Source organism: Homalodisca vitripennis, chromosome 5 (genome assembly GCF_021130785.1).
Source record: "Homalodisca vitripennis isolate AUS2020 chromosome 5, UT_GWSS_2.1, whole genome shotgun sequence".
Lineage (NCBI taxonomy): Eukaryota > Metazoa > Arthropoda > Insecta > Hemiptera > Cicadellidae > Homalodisca > Homalodisca vitripennis.
Genome location: NC_060211.1, coordinates 38,300,188 through 38,323,489, shown reverse-complemented (window position 1 = coordinate 38,323,489; position 23,302 = coordinate 38,300,188). Strand labels below are relative to the sequence as shown.

Here is a 23,302-nt window from a genome sequence, read left to right as displayed (position 1 = left end):
ACATGCTTTATGGTTTCAAGTATATAGAGAGCCACCACTGTTAGGATTCCTAGGTTGGTGAAAGCTGGTCTGTAATTCTGTAGAGAGTCAAGATTAGCAAGAATCCTTATGACTTTCTTCTGAAGAACAAGGATTCAGTTCATGTCGTGTGCTGAAGTTCCTCCCCACGCTATCAAACCTTATCCAAGATGTGATTCCATCAGGGCGAAGTAAGCTGTCTTGTTGCAGAGAGTCCACCGATGTAGTTAATTCTTCAGGCGACATATATTCCAGCACTGATTTCTTTGCACAGACGGTCAATGTGCTCTGTCCATGTTAATTCGTTATCAAAATAGCACCGAGAAATTTAGAAAGGGTTTCTATTGTTACATCATTTATTTGAGGAACTGTGTCTTTTTTCTTGCTGAAATTTAGAATGTATAAACCAGCCAGAAGTGAACTCTCCTGGAGCGGCAAAACTTTGTGAAATGCTTAGACATGACTTAAGTATGTTTGATTATAACAACCATTGCAAGTTATATTAACTGAGCAATCAATAAATATGACTATTAATAAATCAATGTCTGTAGTATTCATAATCATTTTGATAACAAAATCGAAGAGGGATCTACTCAAAATTTTATGATTCAAAGTATGAGCTTGCGATATCACTGAACTGGTTCAGTTTTAGAGTTGGGTGGAAAAATTTAATGCAAATTTGTCACTCTCAAATCCAAATACATATTGTTTTATTTTTGTTTTGTTTTATTTATTTTTATTTGTTTAGCTCTTAAAACTAAAAATTGATGAAATGTACAGCTTGATTATTACTACTAAAGATATAATCCCTGTCAGAGGATTGTGTAGTATTTCCCAGATGGTACTTTCTGTAATGGGTATTCCGGGCTCAGTTTCTCAGCACACCATCCACTGGTTGTAAAACAGTGAAAAAATAGCTGCAATTTTACTATAATTAAACAAAATTTAATTCTTCCAATATAAATATTTTATCTTAAATGATACTTTTTGAATTATTCAAAACACAAACTCACATTCCCGTTTTACCTTTTACATGCTTTTCATTGAAACATTTTATTTTCAATTATTTTTGGTGTGTGTTTGCATATATGTGTCGTGTATGACTATTATGGGTAAAATACAAAATGCGTACAGTTTGTAAATCTTTATTTGCACTAATGGGAAATCTGTGCTTTGGTGAATTTAACATACAAACACAAAATTCTTGGCCATTGTTTCAACACAGAGTTTGATCTATTTAAATTATACAACATTTAAAGCTATGTATAATTTTTTCATTAAAATTGCTACTACAAAAGTTAAATTAAGTGAATGGCCTAGAAATAATTAGATATTAATTCCCATCACATAACATAGTAAATCCTATGTTAAAATCTGGCCACCACATCATGAAATGTCTTGAAGCAATTCAATAGCTTTCTTAATCGTACCAACAGACATCAGGCGTTTCTTTTTCATTGGTTTTAGGTTTTCGATTTCTTCATCATCAAGACCCACATCTACAATTCTTAATTTGTATCCATAATGGTCAGACGTATTAGGGCACAAAAACCTGTACAGTTCAGAGTCCGGAATATAAAAACCACTGTTGTTTAAACCGACTCCAAGTCCCTCATCTGGCGGATCAGTGGAACCCTTGCAGGTCGTTGTAAACTCAAGAAATCCATTTTTAAAAGTCACAACAAAATAGTACTTCGGTATCGGTTTTCCTGTCAATATATAGTAGAACTTGTGAGCTATTTCTTTGGTCGCATTGTTTCTGAAGGCATATTTCCAAAAAAGGTTGCCTCTGAAACTGCACAGGGAATACTGTCCGTAGCTGAAGGGTATAAGTGTGTTCAGAATCCTCAAGGTACAGTCGGATTCACATGTGTTCTCAGGAATCTCGATGTAACCAGAAATATGTTTCGATTGGACATGATCAACTAATTCTTGCAAAGATCCTTTCCAAGAGCAGGGATTTATTCTGCAACTTATTGATCTGAATTCACAGATATTTTCATGGTCCTTGGATATCATGATGATGGCGGTACATCCCTTATCTGCAAATGCACAGGGTTTTGGAACGCACTCCATCACCTGGTTTAGTGTTGAGTTCATAGAAACAACGAATTTACTCCTACACAAAGGGCATTCTGTCTGTCGAAGCTTCTTTTTGCACGAGCTGCACGTAGCGTGACCATTCTTGCACATCACGTGGAACGAGTCTAGTGTCCCTAAACACACAGGACACTGAGTAAGCTCTTGGATCCGCATCGCAGCTATATGCAACTCCCGCTTTAGTTTATCCTGAAACAAAGAAGTCAGTTTGATGTTAATAATTTGACTGCGAAAGACTGGAATAATGCAATGTCTATGTGATAAAAAACAGTCTCTAATAGTAAGAACAAAAGCAATATTTGATTCTTGCAGAATAATTTCATACAATAATAATCTCTATCTTTTAGTGGTCTCTATACAACAGCCATCCTTCCTGTAGGTAGTCTCTTACCACGAAAAGGAAATAATCAGAGATATGGGATTCTGCATTAAAATTTTAGATTAAAAGATATAACCCCGATTCACAAAGTACAATTTTTAGATCTAATATTATGAGCAAGACTATAGATTTTGTGGCATAAATGTTCAGATCACAGTTTCAAGTACTTCTGCAACTGCTATTTGAGTGGAGTGATTCGTGTTGACTCATCGATAAATCCTAGGCTTCTTAAACAGTGAAGTGTAGTTAGGCTACACAATTTTTTTTAAACTTCCTTTTGGTTGGTATGTAAACTGACCAATAAACTGGCCTTTAATCTGTGTTAAATTTGCTATTTAGTCAAATTCTATCTGCTATCTAAAGCTGTAGCTGCATCCACCTGTCACCACAAGAGATGCATTATATGTATCCAATAAGTTCAAGATTGTAGCTAGTAATAAATTATCTATAAAGCACATACAAGAACTCTTATTGGTCATTGGAATTTGTTAATCTTTGAACCTATATACTGCTTTTTGACATCATGTTGAATGGAGTGGCATTGACACTGCCCTTAGATTCATATTATAGTAATTGTCTTTGTTTCTATTTAAATTCTAAAATATGAAGTGAAATTAAAAAGGCAACATTCATTCATAGGACTGTCATACCAAACAGGGTATTGTGTTAGATTAAATTCTTTACTATGTAATAAAGTTTTGTGTACTTTTTTCCCTGACCATCATAATATGAGTTACAATTTTTTACGTGTACTTTTTATATTTTAAAATGTACAATTGATTAATGTAAAATATAAAAATACATTATTACTCATTAAGTAGCATTACTTTTGTAATGACTATGGTGCAGTTTGGAATTATACAGAGTGAGTTTTATGTCCTGGCACGCCTGGATATAATTTAAACGGCCCGAGATATCTATGTGAAACCTTGACCCTCCCTATTATAACATATTTTTTTAATTTTTCAAGTTGTTGAAACTTTTTCCCCCTTTTCTAAAGGGGGGGGTAAAGGGGGGCAACTAAAAATTTTCAAATACAAACCCCTATCATGTGATCCCTCATTTTAAAGGGAATAAAAAAAGAAATCCAATAATGCAAACTAGAGGTCTCTACGTTTATTTTAACAGATTTTATGACAAATTTACAATTGAGTAAAGGGGGGCAACTAAAAATTTTCATTACAAACCCCTATCATGTGACCCCTCATTTTAAAGGGAATAAAAAAAGAAATCCAATAATCCAAACTAGAGGTGTCTACGTTTATTTGAACAGATTTTATGACAAATTTACAATAATAAAATCAGTAACTAGGCCTATATTGTTTTGTTTATCGTAACATGAGTCAACACTAACGCAAATTCTAAAAACAGTTACCTGTTTTAATGTAGCAGGTGTTCAAACTGTTCACCTTCGGCTGTTTGACAGTGTGCTAGACGTGTGTAAAAACTTGAGACATGATAGGGGTTTGTATTTGAAAATGTTTAGTTGCCCCCCTTTACTCAGTTGTAAATTTGTCATAAAATCTGTTAAAATAAACGTAGAGACCTCTAGTTTGCATTATTGGATTTCTTTTTTTATTCCCTTTAAAATGAGGGATCACATGATAGGGGTTTGTATTTGAAAATTTTTAGTTGCCCCCCTTTACCCCCCTTTAGAAAAGGGGGAAAAAGTTTCAACAACTTGAAAAATTAAAAAAATATGTTATAATAGGGAGGGTCAAGGTTTCACATAGATATCTCGGACCGTTTAAATTATATCCAGGTGTGCCAGGACATAAAACTCACTCTGTATAAGTTACCCTGCATTTTGTACTGAATTGCTGTTTTATATTTATTTTTATTAACATTAGTTTTATTTTTAAACACTGAACACTTTTGATATTGTTTTGTTCATAAATATATTTGGAAATTTATGACCATTTAAATTTATGCTAAAACATTTTTGAAATTCAAAACATGCACTTTCAAGCAAAATTTAACAACAATGAGTAGTTTTTCAATTCTGGTGCGTGGAGTCTTATTATTTTCCAATAAATGTAATCAAGTTCTTGATTTAAATAAAAATGTAATTAGTATTATTTTAATTGTAGACCATATGATTTATAGCAGTTCAAAGAAATCCTTATAGCTCAGCTGAAATACCGGGTGTCCTAATCACTGCCCCATTCCCTTTTTGTACACTTAAAGAATTTTAAAGTCTTATTTAGGAATATGCAATAACTTCACATGCAGATGTCTTTGATGGATTTAGAATATTACTCCTCTCCAACAAAATGGGGAATGGGGGCAATTCTAAATACTTATTGAGTGATACATTGAGTAATACCTTTAAAACTATGTATCACAAGGAGGTCACTGTTAACCCTATTAATACCTATTTTGATGAGGTCAAAGTTAATGAAGACAATACCCACCAAGCACATCCTACGGTCATGTTAATACATATTGCTAAAGGAGATTTAACATGTTCACGACGATGTGTACATCATGTGATCTTTCACAATTTATTGCCATTGTGTACCTGATCGGGTATACGCCAGGCCTTTGAAAGCGCCCGATGGGTATACGTTGCTATGCATTTCCTTATTGTGTTTTTATTGTTTGCCTGTCAAGGTGGTTTGCTAAATTTGATCCTGTGCTTAAATAAATAACTCAGACTATCGTGTACCTTGTTGGGCACAGGATTGCCTAACTTTTTAGGTAAATGAATTTTTTAGATACCCTTTGGGATATTCGGAAAAACATTGAAATAACATACTGAAATTATTCAATTTTTTGTGCAAAATTGCAAAGCACACATAGTTTCCTCATTATACTTAGAGGTTTACTGTAAAAATAATCTATTACACTTTTTAAGATATTATTATTGAAAAATTCAACAGCATATAAAATAATCCCAAAATTAACTATCATCGTGAACGTGTTAAGAACTTTCTAAAGTATAAGATTTAAGGTGGGATGCCACATTTGGGACACCAGGTATAAAAACAAGTGTGCAGTTGTGGGAGCTTCAAATTTCAAGTGCCATAAGTTTTAACAGTCTTGCTTAGCTTCACCAGAACCAGATAATAAATAAGTTGGGTTACGTTCATTGCGTTTTAGTAACCCATGTGATTATTCTACTAGTACAAAGTCCCTTGTTACCCAAACAAACAATTAAAGTGAGTCAAATATAACTCTTACTGTTGTTTCTACAATGTGATACCAGGTGAAGTAAGCAGTTCACCCTTTGTGCTCGGGAGGGTTTTTTTTAAGAAATGTCTTCTAAAGTTAGGTGGCCATTCCAGCTTCTTTGTTATGTTTCCCTTGTAGACATGTTACTTATTCCTGTTCTAAACATATGGGAAGAATAGCCTAAACCATTAGTGACTAGCTATGCTGGACATCTGACCTTAGTAACAAAGCAAGTTACTAAATATAACCGAACTGGCAAAGAAAAGGCAGTGACAAACTGTGCTGATCATCTGAATGTAAAGGGTGGTGGATGTGGGAAGTGGATAAATGCTTGTCTTTATCACCATTACAAGTTTCTAACATTTTCTTACAGCAATCTAAAGCATTGTAGTGCACTCAATTGTGAACTTGATGGAACAATGAGAATACCTCTTCACTTAATTACGCTGTAATTTGTATGTATCTCTGATGTCAAAACGATGTAGAGTTCATTTTGAGCTTTTTGTCACTGACTTTTATTTGGATCTCTTCAGACGAACATTACTCCAGATTCCAGCAGTTACGTCTGTGACAGTGCCAGATTCCAGACACTGCACTAAGAGGAGGTGAACTGGAGCTAAACTCAACAATCACACTGATTCAATCCTTCATACCATAGCTAGTTAGTCATATGTATTACAACTTTGTTTTTGGTAGAGATTTCACCTACAATTTAAAAATAAATTATGCTATAAAATATTTCCTAATGTCAAATTTTTAATTGAAGAGTACATGGCAATGTTCCATTCTCAAATTGTCCATAACCGTGCTATCTTAATTTTTTGTAAACTGGACCTAAAGAATATGACAATAAGTGTGTAATTAAACTCAATGTTTAATTGGTCATTTTTTTCTATTTTGGAAATGACTGCTCCGGTGAACAAAATACTAAGGTTGACTGTTTCCATGCACTCTCAGTATCACTACCATTACTTCTGGAAAGAAAAGTCTAGTTTGTATTTCGCTTACCCTCGTAGGTATTTTTATTGGCAAAAATAATTATTGCCAAAAACACAAATTTATTAAATATTGTTGGTATATACTGCTCCAATAACATTACCATAATACCTAAGAATTTAGTTGCTAATGGCATGTAGATTTAACACTTTTTTGTGTTTACTCTCTTTTATTCATAAAAATTATAGTGGCATAATTTCTATTCTATGCTACTTGTAGCACATCAGCAGGAAATATATTACTTATAAACTATTTTGAACCCAAGTTGAGTTTGCAGATAAGGTAATAATAAATGAAAAACATTGCAATATAAAACATTTTTCCTGTATTCAAAAACCACAAACTATTTTTATCTTACACAGTATAAATGTAAAATAATGAACAATTTACATTATCATATTTAATCAAAGTGCTATTCATGGGGATCAAATAGTAGTGGCATATAGTAGAACCAACCATTCCATACCTATAGTTTAGGAACAGTAATTTAATTTGGGTAAGTAGTTGCAAGTGACTTATTTTCATCATTGTAGGTAGTCTTCTTCCACTACTCTTATTGTATACTGATACGTCTTGTCAGTTTTCGAGCATAAAAATCGATGAAGTTCAGAATCCGGAATGTTAATTGCGTCCTTTAAAAAGAAAGAACTTTCATTATCGTTCGTGTACGCTTTAGAGGTACTCGTGAACTCAATGTACCCTTTTTTAAAAGATACCACAAAGTAAAAATGTTTCGTTGGTTTCGCTGTTGGTAAATGAAAGAACGAGTACCACATTTCTTTGGTGTTACCGTTCCTCCGAAGGAGTTTCCAGAAAATGTTATTTTTATAGCAGCAAACCAAGTATTCAGATTTACATTCTTTTACGCTGGAGATGGTCAGGAGACACTGGGCAACACCTTCATCTGGAATGTGTATAAGTTCTTGGTCATGTTTGACTTTAATATGTTCCATCAAATCCTTCATGTGACCCTGCCAGTCGCAAGATTTCAGCTTGCACTTAATAGTTCTGAACACGCAGATATCATCATGGCTGGTGGAAGATATGAACATCTCCGTACATCCTTGGAAGGGACAGATCCTAGGGATACACTCGAGGATCTGGCACAGTATAGTGTTCTTAGTGACCACAAATTTATTTTTGCACTGTGGACATTCTGTAGGCCGAAGAGTTCTTTTGCAAGGTTGGCACACAACATGTCCATTCTTGCAGACTGCATGTGAGTTGTCCAGGGGCCTGTGACACACTAGACACTTAATTAGCTCTTTTAGGCGGAGTATAACTGCTTGGAGCTCTCTTACGAAGTCATCCTGAAATCAAATAAACGATTAGTAAATATTTTTGTAAAAGATAATTAATAATGAGAATTTTGAATGTGAGAAATGGTATAAAGGTTTGATGTGTTTGACGTGGTTTTATTTCATTCAAACTGTGCTGTAGAAAGTTTCAAATAAAAAGGCAAAGATACATGTTCATTTATTTTTTTTACACCTGGTGGACAACTCTTGCCATACTGCAGGGTGAGTCTACTTATCGCATCTTATAGGATGGAGATAAATACTGTGGCATTCATTATTTTATTTCAATACCACACAGCTTAAGTACATGACACAATGCTGCATGTTACAAGCCAAATTGAAGCCAGACGTTTTAAATATTAACACTGCCTGTAGCTACCTGTTGATGAATTGGGCAGAATCATCGCAAGGGAAAGATATTTAGAACCGTGTCAACTAAGATCAAATTTGTGGGCATGACAAATATTGTGAAGAACATTTTAGAAGAGTGTATTATGAGTAACAGAAGGGTGTATTGATGAAAATGCACTTTCAAAATTTGTTACAAAATGCAATAATTTATAATTTTATTTTATACTAAGGTTTTCTGTATTTCCTGATTTTTGCAGAACACTTATTTAGCTTCTCCCATATAAGTGTAAAAACCTCATAAAGAAGAACTGCAACATCTATTTTGTCGGTTTGGATTCAATATTAGATTCGTAATAACTAGAACCAGTGTAGAACTCAACAGCTAGCAGCATAAATGAAACACACATCTGTTTACAGTGTAAATACACTATTATGGAGCCTGTAGGAGATATTGAGGCACAATAGACCTGTGGAGATATCCACAGGATCTGTTGCTCATAAACTTGCGTTTACTTCAGCTCCTTCTGAGAGCTAATCTGAACTCCTACAATAAATGTGTGATGTGAAATATAGTTTTATAATATCTGAATTTTACACTAATTATCTGAGCATTAGCAAAGCCTATCATTTTAAATTTTTGCAAAGAAAAATTTAATTTTTGTTTGAGTGAACTGTTCTTTAGAATAGTTTTACATGACGGTACATCCAAGCAACATCGAATTCAATGGTGGTGCATGTCATTCCATGGGATTTGGCTGAGCATTAACGAAAATATTTAAATTCATCTTATGGTTAGCTATGATGGCAATGAGAAAATTGCAGGGTGAATAAATTTGTAAACTAACTGAGAATACCCAGCAGGGATCACTTCTGGCTGGTTTATACCTACCAGTTGAACCCACCACTGGGCACAGCAAAAACCGATGTGCCACTTCAATCTGGGCAACCTTATGGATGTCCAGTAGCGGCACATCACTAACTGCAAATGTTGAGATTCTGAGCATTAGCAAAGCCTATCATTTTTAATTTTTGCAAAGAAAAATTTAATTTTTGTTTGATTGAACTGTTCTTTAGAATAGAAATTTTACATGACGGTACATCCAAGCAACATCGAATTCAATGGTGGTGCATGTCATTCCATGGGGTTTGGCTGAGCATTAATGAAAATATTTAAATTCATCTTATGGTTAGCCATGATGGCAAGGAGAAAATCTCAGGGTAAATAAATTTGTAAACTAACTGAGTACAATAATATGGCATTTTGACATGTGAGATAGTACCACATGTAGCTTAAATAAATGTTCGCGGAGTGACATGCACCATCATTGAACTTGATATTGCCTATATAGAAATGAAGCTTCATGCAAAATTTCAAGTCTATAGGTCAGTTAATTCTCAAGATATTGTGCGGACAGACAAGCAGATAAGTAGACAGACAGAAATTAAACTTTTCTAGCTTCCCGAGTGACAGGATTCGCTAACACTCAGCCAACAATTGGCATTATTATATATATTGATGGCAGATACATCAAATGACTGAGATACTTATGAAAAACTGTAAATTTAAAATACTTTACTAAAATTATACATAAAATATACTCCTCCAAAACATTGGATATAACATTTGATGCATCCATAAAAACTTAAGTAAGAGTGGGCTATGGCGCTTGAAAAGTAATGAGCTAAAATATTATGCTTATTAATTACAGTTTTTCAAAATTATGTAGTATATTTGTGAAAATAAAACCATTTTGAAATGAAATTAATAATTATGATTCAATTAATTACAAATACATTTTCAAGAAGGGAATTGTAAAAAGATAACTATGGTTTTTTAAATCTATGAATGTGTCTAAAGATGTTTCAAAAGAATAAAGATTTCTAAACACCAAAAGGGACTGTAATAAATTCTATATATTAAAACATTCTACTCCTAATTTTTACATTAATACAATGAAAAATATTTTATCAACAATAATGGAAAAAACATTTAAATTTGAACTTGTCTCCATAATTAAATCCCATAGTTAACTATATTCTTGTTATGGTGACATGTTTCTTAGGCTTTGTAACCCCTTGTCTTTAAACCAGCAGCTGCAATTGAGAAGAAGAAAGGAAGTATAAAAGACTAAAATTGAACAACACATAATGTTTTGACAACAACATTTCTTCTCTACTGTGGCTTCTGATCTCATGATAAAGGATTTATATAAGTCTTTGGAACATGTAAAAATAGAACAAAATAAACTATTACATTTTCTGGCCATGGCAAATACCCAATAATTCTGGGAGTATTCAACATGAATTTTAAAACTGTAAGGTTTTTATTTACCTATAAATAAAATTATGATTTGATCTACTTACTTAGGAAATATCTCTGGAACTCTAACTGCAGATAGACACTTCTTGTTACTGAATAAAAGCATCAAAATCAACTGGGTTTCCATGAACAATCTTGTAAACTTGTGATTTCATTACAACATGAATTTAGCTTGAACAGCTTCAGATTAATTTTTGCCAAGGAGATTGTTTAGGTTTAAAAATAATTGTAATCCTTTGCAGCATAAACTGCATCTTCTATAGAGATATTCAAACGATTTTTCATAACTATGGAGTAATAAAATCATATTTTGTATTGAGTAAAATTAAAACATTTTCATAAATAAAATATAACATCATATTTTACATACATTTGGGAAAATAACAGTAATATTTCTCTTTGAATTCAAACATCTATTTAATTACAGATTAATAGTTAGGAGGCAGCAACATATTTAAAAAATGTCTAACAAGCACTTGCTTCCTGGATGCTAGAGGTCGTACAAAGGCAATTTTCTCATGTTTAGTTTTTATTTTCCTTCAATAGGAAATCTATCCAAAAAATCATGTGATTAGTTAGACTATATCTATATCTGTATGTTTCTGAAAATTTTAAAAGAAAATGTGCCTTATAAACGAACAATATGCATAAAGGAACTGAGTTAATTGAAGTTAGTAATATAATTTATAAATAAAAATATTTTGTTCTCAGAAAATATTGCTGAATTGGGTGTAGGAGACAAAAATTTCATTATTTTAAAAACAAAGTTAGTAAAAAACTAGCAAATGTCAAAGTGGTGTGAATAAACAAGTGAGAGTAGATAATATGAGTTCCCAAGCTGCTAATATTGTACATAATCACAATAATGTTGCAGAATTTTGAAAATCACGCCAAACTGCCACTTATGCGGCCTATCGTGTGTTTTAAGTTGCTAAAGGTAATGTCACACATTGACTGACAATACATCAGTCAGTTAAAAAGGTCTTAAGTTGCAACTATTTTCTCAAAATGCTGCTGCTTTCAGTAATTTTTGGAACACAATAATTTACTGTGAAGACAGTTTTGCAAAAATATAAATTTCCCCAAAGAAACATCAAGCAGTATTAACCAGTCATAAAAGGGAGCACTGCAATGTTTTCTTTCCTACATTGTAACATATTGAATCATTATTCTATTAAAAGACAATTTAATTATTTTAAAAAAAGGTTTAGTAGGATTTGGGTAAAGATTTAGTTAAACAAGAGTTAATAATAAACTTAAAGGTTAAACACCAGACTACTTAAAAATTATTATTTGGTCCTAAATAGTTTAATAAACATATCTTATATACAGCTGAAAAATCATTACTGTATTAACAATAATTGACAAAAATTTAAACATAAGATTTAATAATAGCCTAGATAAAAAAGTTTTACTCTAGGGAAATTTCATAAGAACCTTAAGTCACTTTTTGTTTGTTAAATATGTAAGGTAAGCACTCTATGTATTTAAGTTGTTTCATTTTGATCAATTTAGCCCTTTCAGTGGGACATTTTAAAATGTTTTGACAAAAATTCTATAATGTAACATTTATGAAAAATGTTTGCCTACCGGTTTACATGTACTGGATCATCCCTTGGAAGGCAATATTCCACAGACGGTACAGGGTTCATATTTTTATTAATTTGCTTTTAGTTATTAAAGAGATGAAGATAAGTAAAATACATTTTTTAATTAAAAATATTGTATACTTAACACAATAAGTAATACAATTTGTAAAACCTTAAACTGTAAAAAGAAATTCGTGCCATTACATTATTTTGCTTTTTTTATGTTTTTATGATCACATCTTATGAAGCAATTTTTTATTTACAAGATAAAGTTCACTGTACACACTTATTGCTTATGGAATTCCAAAAAAAATGGGCTCCCTTGTAGTACACAGCAGAACTTTGCATTTAGTGCAGTGGATGGAGGGTTTCATTGTGCATCCATATATTTGTTTCTTCAATTACTTTTCAGTAATTTTTTTTAATTATTAGATACTAAAACGCCATCTTTATTATGTCTCAGACAATCATAGAGTTCTCTCAGCATCAGCTGATATAAACAACTGACCCTTGCACCCCCTTGAGTGCAATGTTTCAAGCATGTCTAAATGTTTAAGAAAAATATACCATATTTCAAACTGGTGTTTTTAAGTATTTATCAACCTTTCATTATTAAAAAAATATTTTTTTACAAAAAAAAAAAACAAACACAACAAAGAAAAATATACAATTTGGCCAACCATCCAGTTATTAATTCCACGGTTTTTTACATTTATGAGGATCCAATAGTTGGGAATAACTCCCAGAGAGTGTGCCACTATTTAGCTTTATCAAGCAACCCTATCTGTTGGTGACACATGCAACTAAAATGGATCTAACTAAACACAGTTCATTTTTAACCAATATAAACAGATCGTCTTTGCAACGGGAAAAATCTACTGAAAGGGACTTGATTGATTCAATTTTGAAACAAGATTTTCTGTTATTTTCTTGAGTTGTCTCGTGAAGTAGTTATATTTCCTTCATTTCCAAAAATATAAAAAAGACTATTTAATGTGATACTTAATATCGTTAAATACAACTTGTATGAAACAAGAGAGATTGCAAAATGTTTTTTATAACAATATAAGTATACTCTTTAGGGAATTTATATTAGGTAGATTATATGAAAATCTTCCTATTGCAGTCACCCTCATAACAGAATTTCTTAAAGATTTTTTCGATTTTCTTAGATTGTCCTTAGAATCCAAAACCATCACATTTCAAAAATGTATTTATGTATTATGTATATGAGCTCATGTAATATATAACAAGCTTTTACACACAATAACTTCTGTAATTTTAAATATTTTCAAATTTAACTTAGTGAAGAGACAGTATTTACATACAGTTGGGATGAGTTGTTAACCAACCAACAAGAAATTGAAAAATGACAACATGTAAACATTTTTATTTAACTATTTTCCAATATAGACACAAGATAACACATTTCTAGAAATACTAAAAGATTTTAAACAACTTTTATTCTTGATTTGTTTATATCTCTTAACGTTTCAAAATGGCAGCTGTTTGGAAAAAGAATGGCTATATCTCAGTATTATGCATTGTAGAGGAAAACAATGTTTTTATAAAACTAACCAAAATTAGCAAATAACATAAAGCTAAATGTTTGTTATAATATGGAATACAAAAAACAAATTTTAATATACTGCAAAACAAGTATATCACGGTTACATCACTAGACAGTGTTTATGTTATGTACTTTAAATTATTTTATTATTTTTATTAAGCTATCATTTCACAACATGTATTCTCTGTGTATATGAGTGTTGTTGGATGAAATAAATAAACAAACTTGATTAAGTACAGTGTGCCGACAGCTCACTGCTTTACTAGAACTTTTCAGAACTTTTGAAATGGTACTTTCAGTTTTGTAAGGGGAGAAATTTATCTTTCTTAATTATTTGTATGAATTTTCTGAATAAACCAATTATATGAAAACGTATCATATCTGAAAGACTATTTACTATAAGTGGAATGCATTGCATAATAACAGTGTTATAAAAATGTAAACATATAGTATAGTACAGTGCGATACCAGAATAAATACAGATGTTGTCTTTGTACTTTGAGCTCCAAGTAAGTTTAATTGCATAAGTTATTCATTTATAAAGTGCATTCATACATCTTTCCATCAATATTGTTGAAGGAATCATGAAAATTACTTAAAGTGCATAGTAGTAGATAACAAACTATTCATTACAAGCAGCATTTCTTAAAACATAAGTAAACTGTTTACCTATCAAGTAATGTCACTTCAGATGGCTCATCATTGGCGAGTAATATTCGTTGAAGGATGGGGATTTTTGATGATATTGAATATTATATCTATAGTCCAATGTCACCTATGGCTATTTGATACTCACTTTATGGACTATAATACCCTTAAGGCGATATGCATTGGGGTATCTGTGAGTATTCCTTTTTTTATAGGGCTTAAACACCATTTCAGCGCTTTGTGAAAGACGATGAAGTGAAACACATAGTGAATAATTAGCTGGAGCAATTGGCGGAGGATTGATTTGATGTTAGAATATAAAAGTTACTAGCTGTTTCCCGCGGCTTCGCACGCGTCTCTTAAGCTTTGCCCGTATATTTCTTTGCCTTCAAATAGTGTTTGGATATTTTAATATACGTAACTACTGTGTTGTAATTGCAGTTTATAATGTGCAGGCGCACTTTGATAACTTTTATATCTTGCAGTACAGCCTGGTGGTTAGTTACATCAATGGGCATTGCGTATAAACCTTCTACATAGAAAAATACAAATTTTCATAGTGATCGGTCCAATAGTTTCTGAGTCTATAAAGGACAAACACACAAACATTCATTTTTATATATTATGATTGCAGAAACAGTTTAAACAAAATTTGTCGTTTCTCTTAAGCTTACTCTATGCTTTAAAACTATAAGTGTAAAGAAATTTATATATAAATATATTTTTTGTCGCATTATATATGTTTACAAAGAACAGCTGATTAAAAATTTGAAAAGACTCTTTCACTTAATAACATATGTTTGCTGCAATGCATTTCTTACGGGTATTTCTGTAACCAGTGGGGCGGAATCCTGAATCGGGAAAGGGATAAAAAGTATCCTATAACCTTCTACAGATCAAGACGAACAAATTAAAAAAAAAATTAGGCGAATCCGTCCAGCCGTTTGTGAGTGATGCTGTTACACACGAACAGTTTCATTTTTATATATATAGACTAACATACCAAAACATTGTTACCAGTTTAAAAATTTTTTGTAAATTTATAGAATTTATGTTTAACAATCATAGTGGAGAACAAGACAATGTTCAGTGTAGCCTATACTGTTATGTGTATGTGATCTAGTCTATCTGACTTACTGCTCAAAAATATAATATTTTTCATATTTTTTAAGAAAAAATTTAGAAAACGTTACATTTTGTATTCTGTTTCTTAAACACTCAACAAAACCAAATAGGTGTTTTATGGTTTACTTGTAATGATAAGTAAATATTGATAATGTACAAAACTAAAACAGGAAAGTATAACACTGGCACTCCAAAACATGAAACATGAAGAATGAAGTAAAAATATTAAAAAAAAACATTGTACCCAAAACTGAGAGTTAAAAGTTATAATCTTAAACATTTTACATCTGGGTTGTGTTGTATATTAAAATACTTCACATTTTTTTAAAATAACAAATTTTAACTTTCTCAAGCATTTTCAAAACAGTGTTTATAGACATAAATTAAAACACTTACATGTTTTATCTTTTTTTTAACTATAGTCAAAAATGTAGTCCAGATTGAACGAATTAACCTTTTATGTTTCAACTTATAAAACTATTTAAGACTATAAAGACAATTCCAATAACATAACAGTAAAATAAATTTAGTTACATACAACAAAGAAATAATTACCATTTGATTATCTTGCCCCACAGTGAAACCTTTAATATTATTACGTTCCAAGTTCTCCATGGCTGTGGTATTCACTCTTGTAAGGAATATGAAGCCCGAATCTTATCTCTTCAATCTTGCCTTAACAGGAGTCCAAACTCATCAGCTGTTGTATGAGTGATAAGACATGATAATGTTTTCCAGTCCACTACACAATATCAATATTAACTGTTTCACTGCTAGACTTTAACCTTACGTTATATGTACAATAATGTTTGAATAGGATAAGAGTAATACAGATGCAGGTGTTTTCAAATATTAATCCTGTAATTACATGGTTACCTCAGTAGGTAGCCATCCAGCATGATGGAAGGTTTCATGTTAATATATTTCAAGGGCCTTAAACATTTTTCATCCCAATGTTTATTTAAACAAAAGTATGATTAACTAGTATATTATTCAAATTATATAGAGTTTGTACTTGAAAACCAGTAGCTGATCTACCCAAAGAAGATGCAGGCTTAAATGGACTAGAAAATTAATTTGAATTATAATTTCTAAACGGTTTCAACAAAATGTAGAAATGCTATCTATAATGAATTTTGAAGACGTTATTAGAGAATTTTCATCAATTGTTTACTTTGCATAATAATAGTTTTCTCATAATCTAATTGTCTTCAAAAATAATTTTTTATTATGAAGAATTCAATAAATATATCCTCAATAAGAATTACAAATTTATTATTTTCGTCATGTAGGTGCAAGAAATTTCATAAAATTCACAATTAAATTTATTGGATGAGAGAGCCTTAAATGTTTTCAGGCCTAGGGGCCCAAGAAAGTGAAATCCTTCTCTGTTGAAAAGCAAACTCATTTGAATAAGTATATTCCTTAATGTAATGTTCAAAATAAAACGTCAATGTTCAATAAAACTGCCTCTTTACATGGTAAGTTATGTGTTCATAATTGTTTTATAGTAAATCTAGACTAACTCCCTTTTTAAAACTCATATGACAATCTGCATCTTTTTTATAGCTTTTTCATATTCAGTCTAAATTGTAGTGATCATAATGTATACCAGACTTTTCATCCCATGTTTGTGCTGGAGTACAATAGTGATATAAACACTTTAAAATAATGTAGTACAGTATTCACTGTGTGTACTACAGTAATATAACACGTTGTCCAACCATAATAAACTAAAATTGATGCTTTGTATGGGTATTATAATTATTATTCTTAACTGCACTGACAGGTATATTAATTCTTGTCCAATAAGAACAATATGACAGTTTAAACATTAATCTTACGACTGTTTGCTTGGTGATTTTTTCAATATGTATCGTGAAAAAACATGATTAAGTATGAAATTGGCATTGAACCGGTTTAAAATGTATTTTTCTCTTATTAGATTATTTATACATAGTTATATTAAAACATATAAAAAAAGCATAAATGTATGTTGTCTCTCCTCAATTATGTATAAAATTAGGCCCAAAATCTGGAATTTTTGTCTTCTATAAATGTTTATAAAGAACACAACACTCTCCTCTCTCTTCTCTTTTTTCTTTCGGAATTTTTAAGAAAGAAATTTGTATTATTCAATAAAAATTGGTTTTGTTGATCCAAATAAAATTAAAACTTGTAACCTATTTCTAAAAAATATAATCTTAATATTAACTGGTATTTCCACCCTCCAAATACCAAAATTTATGTTTTATAAGTTGATCCTTTATAAAATTTTATGAAATGGTGTTTGAAAAATGATTCTACTTGTATACCTTCTTTGTTTGTCAACATCAATTTATTTTCACATTTAAAAACTCAATTTCTAAAAATGTTTTAAGTTTTTTTTTTGTAGGAAGTTAAGTAGCTCTTTATTCAAATAAGAGGTAGGTAGATACAACTAAACCATGATAATATTATGTCATGGCTCATCTTTACATGTAATAAGAATGTTGATGTATGTTTTTTGAAACTAAGAGAATCGTATCTTAAAAGTAAATATAAAGTAAGAAATTTGATATTTTAAGAACTTATTTGTACAAAGAAAATATTTTTAATATATGTAAATATATTAATAACGTTTTAGACCTATGGAGTTCATAAAAAACATTAAACTTCAACTAGTAACAAACACATTTTAAATTATAAGAGGCTTTAAGTTTTTATGGAGATTTCCATCAGAGATGAGTTTTAGTTTGTCAGATATCTCCATAAAATTTAAACATTTCAGTAAACCATGTCCTTTTGGATGATAAAATGAGTTCAAGTTTTATATTTTAGCAGCTATACGTTTTTTTAAATCATGAAAATGTTAATAAAACACACTTTATCAAACAGTTGTTAGAAGAAACAAAATTGTTGAATTCTTATAACACTTTACTTTTTTGTGTCAGATAAAAACAAAACAAATTTAACACAAATATTATAATATGAAACTTTAAAATATTTTTCAAATTTGTAGGATATGTTTATATTGAGTTGTGAGTTGTGATACAATTTGTCTGTACCACTGGATGTTTATACCACTGACATATTAAGTTGAAGTGCTGTAAATTGAAATAAAACATTTTAACTGCATAACAAACATTTTTCTGGACTGCTTTAAAAATATTTTGGGGTCAACAAAGTCAATGTGTTAAATTTTTACTGCTCCAGTGTTTTCCTGTATAATGAATGAAGTTTAAGTTTTAACGATGCATATATAATTTGTTTATTTATATATTATTACTGAATCAGCATTTTATAAACTCCATCAATTGCTGTTTTTTGTAACTTATATTTATCATCTGCAGTAAAAAAAAAATATTTTTAGTTTATAGGAAGGGAAAGAGTTAATGAAGAGAAAATATATGTTTAAAATTTTTAATTTATTATAATAAAGGTACATTGGTATATTGGCTTGGATACAATAAAGTATATAATCTTATTAATTATTATCCCTATAAAACCAGTACAACGAACATTACAGTATCATATTCAGGCAGTGTAAAGAAATATAAAAACTAATACTACTCTATAATCAGTCTTTGGCAAAGTATATTAAAGCTGGAAACAAGTAATTAAATATAGTAGATCATAAAAAATGACATAATATAAAAATATTTGATTTATATCACATAGTGATGAACTCTATGTACAAATAAATACAAAAAATACATTTAAATACAACAACCACCTAGTACAAGTCTTAGGAACAAATACCGCACTTTGAGAAAAACATCCCTAACTAAAATTATTCTAGAAATAAAAAAAACTTAATACTAAATGTACATCAAAACATAAAATAAAATATATATTATTTAAGTTTTACTATTACTATTAAAGTAGGATATAATATTTCACTGATATTTGTTCCAGTGATACAATCAATATATTTTGGAATTTATGATTGACCTTAGTTTTACTTGGATAAATATTTTGCTCTATACTGTTTTTGTAAAAATCAGTTAATTTTTAATAGGTACATGTATATAACGAATTTGAGTCTTAATATACAAATCAAATTTTCTACATAATTTCTATTCTTATCTTTTAGTAGGAGTTATGTACAGTGCATTTGTTAAAGATATAAAATCTAACCTACAAAATATAAAATATAAAGTTGTACATCGTCAGTTACAAAACTTTGAAAGTAAATCTATGTTCATCACACTCGATGTGTGTAGAATAACAGAAATAAATAAATAATTCTATCCTATCATAACTAACTATTTGTCACTTAATCACAATAATCGATATGTTTGTTCGAACTTAAATTAAGGTTACGGTTCTTTCTTATACATTAAAGAGAAGATGAAAGACTTAATGGTATTTTGTACCTTAATCTAAGATTTTAGTGCAGCCTATACTTTTATGTACAATTTTTGGATTGGAAATTGGTCAAAACTTCTCGAACTTATCGTTTCTCGAAGTTGAAGCAGAAGGTGTCGTGAGGGAGAGCCAGGTTGCCGATGGGAACCTTGTAGCTGTGTCCCTCCACTGGCCGGATGTGGAAGCTCTGCAGGATGGAAGCGACAGTGGAGAAAGAGATCAGTTGTACCATCTTGTACCCCATGCAGGAGCGACGCCCACCTCCGAAGGGCAGGAAGTGCTCTGGTTTGACCACTCGGCCCTCTGGTGAGATGAAACGCTCTGGTTTGAAGGCCTCCGGTTCTGACCATAACTTGGGGCTCATGCTCAGCTCGTAGTTGTTGAGAAACACCAGTGTGTCCTTCTTTACTTGGAATCCTGAACAAAAAGGAAAAAATCTCTGTTAGACCACAGATAAATATTTAAATAATAACACTTGTGTATTTATATTTTGTTAATCTTAAAATAGAATTATATCTTTATGTACTTACAATTTTATTTCTTTGTTTCCTTAAAAATTCAAATAATTTTGTAAACAGCTTTGCAGTTAGATTTTGAAACCAAAATTATAATTATATGTTTTCTATAATTTTAGAAACCTAGGAATTGATATTATAGAGAACTTACCAGCAATTGAACTGTCCTGGGTAGCAACGTGCGGCACGATGGGTGAGGCTATGAGTCTGATAACCTCCATCACAGTTCCCTCAGTGTAAGGCATGATGGCTCGGTCTGCGAGGGTGACGTCTCGAGTTCCCATCGTCGCACTGTCCACTTCCTCTTGTATCCTCCTTTGGACTTCAGGTTTGGTGGCGATGTAGGCCAGTATCTTAATGATGAAGTTACCAACTGCGGAATGTCCACCAATTATATCTTCCAGGGCGAAGAGTGCGGTGTTGTATGGCATCTCTGGTTGGCGTTTGCTTTGAATATGATCAATTAAAGTGTCAACAAAATCCATCTGTTCCTGGCCCTCAGTCCAGGATTCCATCCTATCTTCCATAACTGAAGACACGACGAATCTCCTGATCTCGTGGCTCCACTCGGCCATCTTGCCGAGCCTGCGGCTGTGGAAGGGAAGCAGCCAAGGGAGGAAATCTGCAGCACATCCTTGATTGACCTCGTAGAAGACCTCATCGAAGTTACGCACCATCTTTAAAAATGCAGTGTTGTCCAGTTCGAAAGCGTTTGCTGCAGAAGTATGAAGTGAAGATGTTGGCACAAGCTGGCAGCAGCAGCGGTTTGATGTGTGTTGGCTGCTCAGACAGACGTTGCTTCATCACGGTTAACTCCTGGCTTATGATGGAGTCCAGAAGGTGGAAGCGAGAAGTGAAAGCTCGGGGGAAGGTGTGACCTTGAAGCATCTCTCTGCGTGTCTTTTGAATATCGGACCAGTCGCAAAATGCCAACGCTGTAAAAAGAAAATGATTTTGTTAAGGTTTTGCTCGTACGAAGAAACTTAATTTGTTAGTAAAAGATTTGTTAGATCAAAATTGTTATACGTATGAATTTATATAAATATAGGACAGTTAAAATTAATGAAGATGAGTATAGTTTCTTTTTTAAGCCAATGAGTTTTATCTATTTAAATATTTATATGTTGAATTTGAAACTGTAGTTTTAAATTGGTTAGACATAAAATAAACAGAATACATAGTTGTACGTAGTATCTAATCTGAGAAACTATAGGTATTGCAAAAACTAATATAGAAAATCTGAAAATTTAACCTTGAGCAGATAAACAATATCTTTTAATTTTTATTTTTCACACCAAATAAATTTTTAATACATTTACTTTGACTTTAAGTAATAATTTCTAATGTAAATTTATAATTGAACATTACCTAACCTTAAATATTGAACATATTTTAACCTTTTGTGCTAAGTTCAATTTTTATTATAAGACCAAATTTATTATGATTTAAAAGTTATAATGTTAATGCTTAAATGTAATAAAATATTACATTTTTATTGTTTTAAAGTTATAATTTGTTAATAGCACTGTGTGGATTAAAAACTATAAATGTACAGTATTAACGTCCATTATTTTGTGAGCTTTTAATATACCAATAAACAAAACTTCAATTTCATTCCACAACTGTAGAAAATTGTTTTGGAAATAACTTCTTATTTGTATTTAAATAGACTGCTGATTAGAAATTATTTCAAAAATGTTTAATAACCTTTTAATAACAACACTACAGGTACACAACAACAATAACAACATAAATTTTTGTTATTAATAAAAGACAAATTTTTAAATTCAATTTTAAAAAGTAGTGATTGAGTCAATTTTGAAGTATAATGATAACAAAGTACTAGTTTAAAAAATATATGCACATTTACTTACAGTTCTCTTTGTCACCACTGAAGAGCTGATGGAATCTCTGGAAGTCTGGTCGGCCATCAAAGTGAGTTCCTTTAGCCATGAGCACTTCCCGAATGTTGTCAAGTCCATTGACGACAACGCAGGGCTGAGTTCCAAGTTGTAAGCGGAACACTTGGCCGAAGCGACGAGCGAGTACTCCAAAAGCTTGATAAGGTACCTCGTATCCCCCCATGAGGTGTAGGGAGCCTATGATGGGCCATGCCCGTGGTCCAGGAAGCTCCTTAAGTCCACTCTTAGCCAGAATCTTCATCACTACTTTCCTACGCCGAAAGTAGTCCAGAAGGATGGTTGTGAGGACTGTGGCCAGAATGGCGATAAGGACGTAGGTTGATGAGCTGATGATAGGTTCCATGGTTGAGAAGGGACAGGCACAGATCAGAAGTTGGTGTGAGAGAGCTCGAGTCAACTTCACGACTGTGCTCGATCAGTGGTCTGCTGCCGCTATATATGTGAGCTACGCATAATTCATCTAAATACCAGATTTGCCGCACAGCTTTTCCCATTCCAAAGTTTTTTGAATGTCAAATTTTGGTAGTTCTTGTTGAACGATGGACAGTCAGTAACTTTATTGTTGTATATTGCCACTGCATATTTCTTCATAATTTATTCATCATTACTTTAGTTAGATGTTTTTGTTTCTGTTAAACGTAAGTTATTTGCACAAATATTCTCCTTTTATTGATTTATATTCTGTTCATTTACCATTTAAAAACTTTTGTACATTTAAACTGGTCTACACAATTTAATTTTTTTTTTTTAATTAAAAATATAATAATGAGCGTTTTTGTAAAGTTTGCTCTGGATTACCCATTATTGGAACATGAAATTATAGGATGATAAAAAAGCTAAAAAGAATATATACTGAAGTTTTTATAGAATTCCTTTATTGATTTAATGAAGAGTATTCTATAACAAACTTACATTTATTAAAAACAATTCTTAAGCATAAGTAATTA

At 31.4% G+C, this 23,302-nt stretch overlaps 2 protein-coding genes across 3 annotated transcripts; both read right to left on the bottom strand.

Annotated features, from left to right (window-relative positions):
- Positions 1–1,147: 1,147 nt before the first annotated feature.
- LOC124362018 (E3 ubiquitin-protein ligase siah-1-like) lies at positions 1,148–16,280 on the bottom strand. Of its 2 annotated transcripts, none has more exons than XM_046816159.1 (2): positions 16,124–16,280; positions 1,148–2,307 (listed from the first exon to the last, which is right to left on the bottom strand). In XM_046816159.1, the coding sequence occupies exons 1-2, from the start codon at positions 16,181–16,183 to the stop codon at positions 1,405–1,407; spliced, it is 963 nt and encodes a 320-aa protein (XP_046672115.1). In that variant the 5' UTR covers positions 16,184–16,280; the 3' UTR covers positions 1,148–1,404. The 2 variants fall into 2 exon arrangements, with proteins under 2 accessions (XP_046672115.1, XP_046672116.1); XM_046816160.1 differs by lacking the exon at positions 1,148–2,307 and adding an exon at positions 6,970–7,977.
- Positions 16,281–18,999: 2,719 nt separating this feature from the next.
- On the bottom strand, positions 19,000–22,825 carry LOC124363819 (cytochrome P450 307a1-like). The gene is given in 4 exon segments (XM_046819081.1): positions 19,000–20,335; positions 20,585–21,131; positions 21,133–21,368; positions 22,308–22,825. Coding segments are annotated over 4 exon segments (1,506 nt in total). The 5' UTR covers positions 22,699–22,825; the 3' UTR covers positions 19,000–20,003.
- Between the last annotated feature and the right edge of the window lie 477 nt (positions 22,826–23,302).